The sequence below is a fragment of the Neocloeon triangulifer genome, unplaced genomic scaffold, assembly GCF_031216515.1.
Source record: "Neocloeon triangulifer isolate White Clay Creek 2 clone unplaced genomic scaffold, ASM3121651v1 ptg000022l, whole genome shotgun sequence".
Taxonomy (NCBI): Eukaryota; Metazoa; Arthropoda; class Insecta; order Ephemeroptera; family Baetidae; genus Neocloeon; species Neocloeon triangulifer.
The window spans coordinates 929,773-942,012 of NW_026775562.1; the positions used below are offsets into that span (position 1 = coordinate 929,773).

General features: G+C 36.0%; 1 protein-coding gene across 1 annotated transcript in view; it reads left to right on the top strand.

Annotated features, from left to right (window-relative positions):
- Positions 1–12,240, top strand: part of LOC132204309 (tyrosine-protein phosphatase 99A) — a 76,178-nt gene that overhangs the window by 59,377 nt on the left and 4,561 nt on the right. The window contains exons 5-6 of the mRNA XM_059632754.1: positions 419–606; positions 2,488–2,602. Of these exons, the coding sequence (XP_059488737.1) occupies positions 419–606; positions 2,488–2,602 (303 nt within the window). The remainder of the gene's footprint in view (positions 1–418; positions 607–2,487; positions 2,603–12,240) is intronic.

The window sequence follows — 12,240 nt, forward strand, 5'->3', positions numbered from 1 at the left end:
TTATTTTTTATATTGAAATTCAGATTCAGTGTTTTAGGCAGTTTTCATTTTCTTAAACATATTTTTTGCCCAAATACATTAAAAAGTTGTTTTTTTAAATTAGTTAACCTTTTTCCAAAAACATGTGATTTTAGGTAAAATTTTGAATATATTTTTTTTTTTTTAATTTTTTTCATTTTTTTAATAAACATTTTTCAATTGTGTGATTTCAAACATCAATTTTCACTAATGAAAGGCACACACAAAATTTCCAAATCGGAATACACATTAAAAAATGACAGACATATTGGATTTTATTTTTATTCAACACCATCAGGGTTATTTTTTTCTAAACTTTTACCATTTGTAACAAAAATATTTTTTTCCGTAGCCATCCAAAAGGAAAGCTTTTAAAATTGTGTGTTTGTATTTTTTGCAGTACCTGACGGCAAGCCGACGATAACGACCGCTCACAACACAAGCGCCACCGCGATCCACATCAGTTGGCGGCCACCACCAAAAGACTCGATCCACGGCGAGTTCCTCGGGTACAGACTCGCCTACCGCCAGCGAGACCGATCTGCTCAGCCCTTAAATGAAATTTATATCAGGGACCCAAATGTTAATGTGAGTATCGCCGCTTTATGGGGCGCGCGGCAGCAGCCCCTTTTTCCTCTGCCGCCGCCGGCAATCCGATTTTATTTTACTGAGAATTTGCGCTCGCTCGCTCGCTCGCCTCGATTGCACAACAGGCTCGTAATTTTTGATGCACTCCAATTAGGCGTGGGCCTTATTTCTTCCCCTAGATAGCAAGCAGACTCGGCTGGGAAAATCCCTTGATGACGGCCGTTTTTGCAGCATTACGCGCGCTCGCTCCTCAATGGAGGGGATGCGAGGAGAGTCGCGCCACTAAATTACACACATACGCTTCCAATGATAAGCCTCTACTTCTGACAACGCGCACTTTCTTATTTGCTCTGAATAAGAAGCAGTGTGATTATCTTGAAGAGTGATGTTTAGTGCTTTTTACTTTTAAAGTGGATAGAATCTTCTAAAAACAAAGTCTGATTTTAACAAAAAATTGTAGTGTTTTGTGCCGAATTTTCTATAATTTTCGTGGAAGACGTAAAATGTTCTTATTTATTTATCTTCATAAAAATTTCGGGGTAAATGCAGTATTTGTTGGGCATTTGAAAAGAGGTGATCGTATTTTGTATCACATAATATTATGTTTTAGGCTTTAGGCGATCTTTAGGGGAAAAAATGTTCAATTGGTAATTTCTACGGAAGAAAATGTGATTTAAGATGAAATATAATGTTTAAAAATTGGTTTTAAATAACATTTAAAATAACAAAATAGGTGAAAAAAGCTAGTAATATATTCAACTTTTTGAACCCAAATTCCAACTTAAATAAGTGCATATTTGAGCGTCATTATTACATTTTAGACTATTTTCTATTTAAATTGATGTTCAAATTAAAAGGCGATCACATAGCTTTTTGTTTCTAGAACTTTCTTTATAACTATAAAATATTTTATTCCATTTTTTATTTTATTTTTCATTCGCCTCAAATTAAGTCGATTGAAGGAATGCTAATTTTGACAGCCACTCCCTAAAGGTTCAAAATCATGTATTACTCTAAATAAAAATATCATGAATTCTCTAACAACAAACTTCATACAAGTCATTTTTTCTGCTCATATTATTTTATCAGACGCGAAAACTCCAACAAAAATTTTTTTTCTCGATTTCATGTATGACTACTTGTGAAGAATAAACGATGATAATAATAAAAAAAGTTCAAGAAGATAAATATTTTTACGTATAGTAGATTGTAGTTCGTTTTTGTGGCGTTCGCATTTTTATAATGGACCAAAATCAATTATAAAAATAAAAATCTTTTTAGCAAATAAAAAAGTGCCACTCGTAAAATGTGTCAGAATCAGGACTGCCCCATAAAAATAAACTTGATCAATATAATTTCCCAGCCTGCATTGGAGAGGCAAAGGGTTAAAACATCAAAAGAAAAATACGCAATCGACTGCATACAAAGTGATAATATTAAAAGTTAATCATCCTCTTGATAATATGTCAGTTGCAGATAAGAGAATTATTGACAGACTGTACATTTCCTTGCTTTGATTTTCTCTTGTTTGCAAAATTTAAGTTTTTTAATCTCTAATAAAACTTATTTCTTAATAAAAATAATATAATTTAATTATCAACACATATGTATAAGTTTTTTCATGGAACTTGCAATAACTTTTGCTAAAAAAAAAAAATGTGAATTTTGCAGATAATTTGCCTCATTTTCACTCTTTCAACATAATTTAAATGACGAAATTGATTCCAAGCGAAATTCAATTTTTTTTTTCAATTTTGGGTTCCCATAGGAAGAAATCTGAGCACCTCGCTTTTCTGCCGCTTGGATATTTTTTTTTCTTCAAAATAATATCATTATTGAAGGTACATGGCTTGCTCGTTAATAATGTTTTTGATTTTTCAGAGTTTCACGATCCAGAATCTGGAAGTCTACTCTCAGTACCTGGTGTCCCTGCAGGTGTTCAACCCCGAAGGTCCTGGTCCCAGCACGACGGTCCTCGTCATGACCGACGAAGGCGGTGAGTAGATTTTTTTTTTATTTTCAAAATCTCACAAATCACACATTTTTGTATTTGACGCAAGGAAAAAGAAAGATAAATTCAACTGCGCATTTCACGCAACTTCCAATCTATTCGGAGAAAATGGCTTTTTCTTCTTTTTGGCGGCGGAAAGCGAGACCGGTTTTGCCTTTGTTCGCTTTTGTTAGGCCGACTATGTATTCACGGACGTGCCTGCAATTGAAAATTACACGCGGGACTTCGCTCGCACGCACACCCCAGCACATCTGTGCGGTCGAGCACAAAACGGGGCAGTTGGCGCCGCCCGAATTTATTTGCCTTTGCGCCTCAAATTATGAGCTCGAGGAAAAATTGACTTTTTCTGCTGTGTGCAAACCACCCCCGCTCTATAAATATTCGTAGCAAGCAACCCTTTCTTTCTCTCTGCTAGTGAATTTTGCCCGACCAAGGGAGTCGGTTTTTTGTATGCGCTGGTTTTTCGTTCCATGACCGGTTTCGTTTGCTGAATAAGGAGCTTGGAAATGAACGACGGAGTTTCCTGCGTCGGCTTAAGGGTTTTAATTCGCCACCCGCTGTGGGCTTTTTGTGAATGAGGTGCGTGAGCCTCAAACGGAAACCCGCATTTGTATTTGTTTATCAAATTATCACACACGTTAAAGCGCTATTAAAGCAGCCATTGAATAATTTGTGTGCTGAAAAAAGTTCACGATAAAGATATTTTTGGCCTTTTAAATTCAATTGCAAAAAGATATCAACTATCAACGTTCTGATTATTTCACACTTCATTATTAATATTTATTTGTCCAAATTATTATTTACATTTAAGTGTGGAAAACAATTTATTTGATAAAAAAAAAGGATTGATGGACAAAACGGCACCACCACTAGCAAGAATTTTGCTAAAACTTCCGAGATCAAAAAGACTCCATCCACCGAAGCCTCGGTTGACTAAGTTTTTGTTCTGTCCAGAATTATTTTCAATTTTACAGCAGAATTTTTACTATTTTCGTATTATGAAAACCTGAAGTAATAAAATATTAAAGCTTAATTTATCCTTAACTTTAAATTGGTTATTTAACGAAATTAATTTCATTTTTCTCCAGAAATTTACACAAAATTTTAAAATTGTCATTTTCATACTTTGTCCCATTCATAATTTTTTGAGCATAGTTCTATAAAATTCCCCCTTTTTATTCAATCGTTTAATTGAACCATTTTCATGTACTATGGTTGTGCATTTGACTGCAAATTTCGTAGTAAAATATTTATTTTGCAGGTATCACTCTCATGTATTTAAATGCTTTTTCAAAAAGTATAAACATCAAAAGTAGAACTGAACGAATCACGTTTGGCTTTACACAACATTAAAGCACCCCAGCAGCGTTTGCATGTGACCTTTTAAAACCAATAAAACGTCATTTGCGCTAAAATAAACGCAAACCGTGTTGAATTGTTGATTTATTCCGAATGCTCAGATTCACTGAGCTCTGCTTTTCCGCAACCCCGTTTTCGTTGTTTGCATTTTTATGTATGACAAACAGCACCGCTGAAAATAGTTGGACTCGCTTTTTTTATTTCACTCTTTACTTAGTAATATACACGTACTAAATTTTTACTAATTTCCCCGGGGGCTGCTGTCGTGGAGCCAACAACTCTTGACCCGAAAGTCGCTAAATTAAACGTTCCAAGCAAGAGAACAAGGGTGGCTCGGCGGCAGCTGCTCTGCCTCTGCTTTTGCTCCGCGATGCAAAACTTGCCGGTCCAAACAACAGACAACTTGAAACTCTCGAACAAGAAGAAGAAAGAGGAGCGCCCAACAGTCTGCTGTTTCCGTTTTCTCAAGATTTCCAAAAAGATTTCCAAGATTTTCGCAAACATTGTCTTGAGCAAATGTTTAGCCAATAAACACAAATAGCGAGCGTGCGCGCGCGGCAAACAATGGAGAGCTCAAGTTAGACGTGTGTGAAATTTCACAGGCTACGTTGATTTATTTCGAGCCGAGAGCGAACGTTATTTTGGCGCGGTTCGGTGAATAATGGAGGGGCGAAATTGTGTACATTTGATAATGATCTGGCAGGCAACAATGGTGGCGCGGCAAAAGCAGTTATAAGGCGAAACCTCCGTGGTTTGCGCTCCACTCCTCGCCAGTTGAATATGGATTGCGAACGGTTTCACGCCGGGAATAACTGGAATCACCCTCAAGTGCAATTAGCAAGGCATCAGTTTGGAATTAATTAAGTGCAGACGTTCAATGATCGTGATTAACTTCAAGTGATATTGATTCATCACCGGCCATTTGCTGCCCATATATTTTATTCATTCAAAAACAATGAACAGCAGTTAAATTAAATTCAACTACAAAAGAAAGAGATAAAATGAACAAATATTTTATAAAAATGCTGGAATGAAGGTAATATTTTGAAGATAAAATGCAATAAATACTGCTATTGACTGAATAATTGGGTACTTGTAGAGACGCGGCTTGAACCATTTGAAATATTTTTCAACTTTTTTCATACATAAGCTGAACATATCTGATAAAATCACTGACTAATTGAGTGTCTCGTTATTTGGAAAATATGTAGCTTGTTTCTCTTTTCCTTCAATTATTAAAATATTATTTATACAAACAAAAAATTTACTTCAAAATAAGCTACAAAAATCAATTTTTTTTTCAGTACTTTCCAATTAAAATAATTGATAATAACTCAATAAATCATACATGAGATTTTGTATGTTAGAAGATTGTGCAAACCAATTTTCTGAATAAACAAAAATTCTCTTGAAATTTGATCAAATTGCAAGTGAATTCTAGAAATCTGCGATAATATTTGAAAAGTTACTTTTTGGAATTTTCAAATGAATTTCTATTGATTATTTTGATTTCTTTTAGTAAACCCACGTTTTGATAGTGTTCATAATTTTATTTTAAAAAGACAAAAATTAAAAAACTTAAACAATCTTAAAAAAGAATATCTTCAATATTCCAAAAATTCATTTCAAAAAAATACAAAGTTTAAGAAGCGAATTATCTGAGGAATTGTGCTAAAACATGTTTTAAATTGTGTTCTACACAGCCGATTACCGATAGCATATCCAAGTGATAAATCAAAACTGACAAATAAAAGCAAGAGGAAACTGATACCATACAAAGTGATAGGTGGGAAGCGCCATTCTTGATTATTTAAAGCCTTTCGTCGGAAATGGTATTACTTTAAGCGACTACACTCGACTTTCTCCTGCCGTGAAAAACGTACGTTTGAATAAGGAATGGCGTACGCCGATGTAAAACACGCTACAAGCGCGAGAAGCGGATCCGACGCCGTAAATAATTCGTGCATGTCGGAGATGGAGCTGCAGCAGGTGCGAGAACTGCGCGCGCGAGAGAGAGAAAGACATATACATGTGAGCAGGAGAGTTTGGCGAGGGACGATCGATTTTATCAAGCCACCCACCCACCGAAAACCAAAAAGCAGGAGCGAGCAAGAGAGAGACCAATCAATTTCGGCGTCTTCTCTCTCTTTCGCACATATCAAAGCACCATCCCCTTTCTCTTTCCTCCCCAAATATTTTCCATCGCGAAACTCTCCTCCAATTTCAGTGGAAAAGTCCCCCGGGTGCGTTGACGCCAGGTGAGAAGAGCCCATTCCTTATTTTGACTGCGAGCCTTTCCTCTTTTGACGGACGAAATTCAGTCTCCTTTAATTACGACCTCCCTTTGTCGGCTGCACGCACACGGGGTGGGTTGACCACCGCAACCACCCTGTTAGTTTTGTAGTGAGCGCGCAACTTATTACACTAAAACGGGGCCTCCTCTGTCTGTGTCTCTTTGAATTATTTCACGGAAGTTAACTCGCTTTCGCACCGCCATCATGGGCCTGTCCTCAACCACTCCGGCGAGCCTTCCGTCTGTCTGCCGCGAAATTGAATCACGTTCGCAAATTCGATGGCGGTGCATTAAAATCCTCGCTCGCACACGTGCACCGCTCCACGGAAGCTTGAAATTGTCTGAGGCTGGAGGTGGAATCAAGCTATTTATTCGGTCCATTAGAATTTCATTCATTTTTGCTTAGAGTGAAGATTTAAAATTGTTTTATGAATGCATCCCTGTCGCCCACTAAACTATTTCAAAGATTTTTGAACAAGTTTTTTTTTTTTAATCTAATTGTACTCAACTTTCAAAAGTATTTAAAAGAAGAAAACTATTATACGAATGGAAATATTTAAATAATTAAAGTGGATTTTTACTAAATTTCATTGAAAATAATTAATTGTAATTAAAAAAAATTAGCTCTTTAGTTTCAAATCGTGTTTATTAATGTATCTTCAGGCATAGTTTTTAGAGTGCAGAAGTTGGTACTTGAGGATACGTTTAATTGTAAGTGAAGAAAAGAATTTTCAGTGTTGAAAATTTGTATTCCATTCAAAATTTGCAATAAATACTTTAATTCAATCAAAATTTACCTGAATAAATACCACCACATTTGGCACGGTTTGCGACCCTATTTCATGATCAAGAAAAATTGTAAATAAAAATCTGAAAAATTTATTTATGAAATTGACCAAAATTGCAGCCATATTATTGTTATTTGTAAAAAAAAATCATTTTTCAACATAGACAGAGCCTGTTTTTTTTTTATCATTTCATAAATTAAACTGATGATCCCTTTTTAAAGACATCTTTTTGAAAAAAATATTTCATTTAATTTCTTAAAAGCATAAAATTTTAAATTACAATAATTTTTTCAAATATTGTCACCATTTCACTTTTCTTATGTAATTAAAATGTTGCAAAAAATTGTATGAAATAATGAGATATGAGCATAATCCATCTTTTTACTAACAATCCTAGTTAGTCTCGTTATAAAATCGACTTTTGGACAAAGGCTTTGCATCCCTTTGCGAAACTCATCCCCCTCCATAGCTCACTCTTATCTTATATCATTAACGTGATTAATTCAAATAAACCCACCCTGCTGCGATCCCCGGCGGCAACTCTCCTCATTACAAAATTAGATCTCTCTCGCATCTTTTCCGTCGAGACCGGCTCGTGTATGAATTTCCCCAGCCGGCACACGTGACCATTGTTCCTACCTACGTAAATCCACCACGTTTGCACATACACGGTTTTAAATTATGCATGCATGAAATGTAGCCGGATGGGCGCGTGCGAATCTGCGGCGATCGCTTCGTTCCGGTGCGGTCCCTGAGTCGAAACCGAACATTTAATTTACTTTTGGGGTTGAGGCCAAAAGAGAGCTTCCAATGTTGATTTCGGGTGGGCAGAACCGTTGATTAGAATTGGCTCCGGACCGCGTTCACATCTGCCACCTACGCTATGCAAACAGTCTGAATCAGACTTTTGGAAGTATTGATTTGAAGCCTTTTACAAAAACGGAACGTAAAATACTTTTAAACTTCTCCAGTGCAAGCTTTGCAGCATGTTTTATTTTTACATCGTTCAGAAGTTATTTTTAAACAAACGTAATAAAGTTAATTAATTAGAACTTTTCTTAACATAAAAAAATATAAAATTTTGGTTTGTCTCAAAAAAAGGTATCAATTAAAATTTAAAATCATATATAAAAGTGTGAATTTTTAAATCAAGTTCATTGCTCAATTTTTTTCTTCGCAGCTTTAGTTTATTCCAATTTGCACAGTTACAACAATTTGTAACAAACTAATTAGATTTCCAATAAATTACAAAATTAATTTTGAACACATAAAAAACAATTTGTTGAAGCTATTTAGAATCGATCTAATTAATTGATAGCATCGAATTATGCATAAGCGCTCAATTTTCAACAACTAGAGAGGTTGAAGCATTTTTCTGATGAATAATAAATGTTTTTTTTTTTTTAATTTCATTGCAATTTGAAAAAAAAAGTATGTGGACTATTGAATAATGTAAGATTAAATGCAAAAATTTATAGATCTTTTTTTTAAACAATTTTTTAAGATTAATAATTTTAAAAATTACCCTTTTTTGCATTAATATATTTAAGTGAAACTTAGCTTTATGTGAATAAACAGCACAATAGAGAATATTATTCAGTTACAAATGATGCAACTCGAACCAACTATAAGACAGATGGTGCTTGAAAGGAGAAGAAGCTGTCGCGGATTGTTTCTTCTCCTCCAAGAGTGTGCATCCATCTCTTCTCACTTCTTGCGCCACTCGAAACTTGGCGTGAGACTCGTGGCGATAGAAACGTGGACGAGTTGTTATTTTAATGTAAATGTAGAAGGGATGTGCAAACTTGAGGGGTGAGCTCATTAATTCTGTTCGGCGTTCTGTTTGCGTTCGTTTTGGTGAGCAAAAACCTTCAACGCGCAGCAAACGTGGATCGCCCGCCTCGTTTTAATTGGCAAAATCCGCTTTTTTGAAGAGCTGGACCGCCACTGCCATTTCTTTCTCGTTAAAAATAAAATATTTATACATCACATAGACATGGATTTATTCAGGCCTTGATGGAATGAATTCTGATAAAATTTAAATAAATAAAAATGTTTTTTGATATTTTTTAATACTTTGAAATGAAATAAAATTCTAAGAATAATTTAAAATTATAAAATATGACTTTTTGAGTCACTGTTTATTGAGGTGAAAATTTTTATTGACATAATATAATGTTAAAATTCTGGAAAACAAGTAGAAAACGCTGCAAATTGCCACTTAATGATTTCATGTTTTATCGAAGAAATTTCATCAATTTTATTCAAGTAGAAAACAATAAAGTTTCCTTGAACGTTGTTATCTTTAATCTTGATTGATTTAACAAATACGTCTTGGGTCAGTCAATGTTTGATTTTTCCTTCAACTTTTTTCACTGTGTAAAAAAATGATTGGAATTTAATGCCAGGTAATTTTAAAATTTTAACCGATTTTAACTATAAATCGACACATTACATTTTATTTGTGAATATTTCCAAATTAATAAATATTCTGGAAAAAAATGTCTTCAATGACAGATATTAACTTTTTAATTTTTATCTGCCGTTGATATAAAAAAATCACATTACAAATTCGCTGAAATCTTCAAAAGTGTCTTATAAGGAAGAGACAGAGCAGAAATTTTGAGCGCTTTGAGCGTTTTTCTGCCGGAAAATTGACTGCGGCAGGCGATCGTATGCAACCTGCTCGTTTCGCGCGTCCGACAAATTGCCTACCGCCGACCCTGAGAAGTCCATTACAAATTCCGAGTATCGACAGAAAATTCGATTGCGGCGCGTGTTTCTGCCGGCAGAGTTTGTCGAAATCCTCTCTGGCAGTCGCGATGAAAGGAGGAAATTGTGTCACTTGCAATAAGGCGAGGAGTAATTTTTTCCATCATATTGCAATTTGCTCTTGAGAGAGCACCTCATATCAACTTACTCAAACATGCTTTACTAATTGACTCTGTAGGTAGTATCGAGACGGCGAAGAGATTCAATTAATTCCTACTCTGTCAGTGTGTCCCACTTCTGGAGTTTGCCGCTTCAAATTGAAGCACTACTAATTTATCTAATTGATTGACTGCTTGATTGATCAGAGGCGTTTGACACCCTTCAAAATAAATAATGAAATTTTCTTTCCCAATCAGTGAAAGGCTTAATTAAAATTAAAATTTATCTCAATATTTGATGTTAAATATTTACTTTTAAAACGAAAAACGAATTTATCATGACAATTTTGAAGGAGGATGGTGGAAAAAGAAGTCAAGGATGCCAGTCATCCCCCCCCCCCTTTTTTTTAATAAAACGCGAAAATTTGACAACAAACTATAGAGAGAGGTGCTTTGAAATTGTTCGAGGGTTCGCTGGCTGGGTCTAAATTAAATATTCGCTCTCGCACATGAAAAAGGTGCGCAAAAACAGAGACGCTCTACGGCTTAATGAAAAATGTGCTTCAAAGGAATCGCTGCCGCGCGGCACGTTTATATGCGAAAAACGACCCTTTCCTGTCTCTCTCTTATACATCACGTTGGTTTTACTTAGACAAAAAAGGGAACATATTACGATATAGCTTTTGCCGGCAGCGGCGCGGAATCAAATTGGATGTAGAGAGGGCATAAAATAATTCCAGCGACGTCATTTAAATATTGTTCCAATTTGAAAAATGCAAATTGTCTTGTGAAAAAATTGCTTTTTATAATGAGAAATGAAGTCTTCTAAAATTAAACTTTTTACCGTACGAATGAAAATCACGAGCAAAAATTTTGTTCTCGGAAATTTTCAATTCACCACAATTGGATTAATTAATTTTAGTATGAAATATTTTGAGACTTTTATTTAATGTGCTTAATTGTAGTAAAATAATTAATTCAACCCTAATTTCTGTATTATTTTTTTTTATTATTTTTTAAGTTTTTCAAATTATCGCAAAATATTTACATTGAATCAAAACCATTTTTGGGTTTTATGAGAGAGACACATTGAATTGTTAAAAAAAAAACGACAAGCAAGAATTTTGCCGAATCTTTGAAGATCAAAGAGACCTAAATTGCAGCATTTTTTTTAGGCATTTCAGAATTTAATTTTTTTTTTTTTTTTTAATTTTGTTAATTTTGCTTCCAAATTGTGGACAGAATGCGCCCTGGTGAGCCGAGGGCGAGCAACAGATTCCAAGTAGTTCCGGTTACAACCGGCAGGCGTCTCTGTAGCGTGACTGTAGAGAAGCAGGTGCAATGCACGGCCTGGAAAGAGCTGCAGCAGCCAGGCGTGCGTGTCGGTGCACCGGCCGGAAGAAGCACCAAATTCGCAAAAACCGACTCGTTTAACCCGGTTTTAGCCGGTACAACTGGAAATTTCGCAAACCGGTATTCCAAAATTTTAAAACCGAACAACCGACTTTTAAGGAAATACACGCTTTTAAATTCTAATCGTCCGGTTGAGACCAATTTTGCGGAAAACCGGTTAACCGAGTCAATTGGAGGCGCCAGGGCCACTGCGCCATTGTTTTTATTGTTATTTCGGCGATTTGTGCGGTGGCCGAGCTTTCGGCGGTCACGGATGCTGCGGGTAAACGGCCGCTGAGCGGCCAGGGCGGCCACCGAGGCCGTTTGCACAGAGAATCGGACGCTGTGAGCGGCCAAAACCGAGAGCGATGCGAGGCCGTGGGAACCGGATGAGGTCGTCGGTCGTGGTTCTTGCGGCCCTTTTGGTGGTCTTGGGGACGTCGGAGGGCCGCGACCAAATGCAGCCCGGTGACGAGTCGGAGGAAGGTGCGTTCGAAGAGGTCAAACTGGTGACCTCGGGGGGGTCACGCAAGGTCGGCGCCCTGCACGCAGGTCGCGCCTGCGAAATTCGTGGATATTGATTTTCCGAGGCGAATTTTGCACGCGCCTTTTGCAGGGCGTTCAACTCTTTTCGGGGAATTTTTGAATAATTTTGGAAGATAATTTTCCTGCAAACAAACACGTGTGTGTGAAAAACTGACCTTGACATGTATTGGAAGTTGCGTGAAATTTTTGTCGAACTATTAAAAGACGACTCGGGATAAAAATTTAACATTTTTAGATCCAAATTGAAAAAGAACAAAATTCGGAGGAAATGTTTAAATTCCTTTTACTTTCTGCTTTTTTATAGGATTCGTTGCAAACTTAAATGATAATTAAAACCTCATTACATTTTATTGTTAAAAAATCACTCATTCCAGT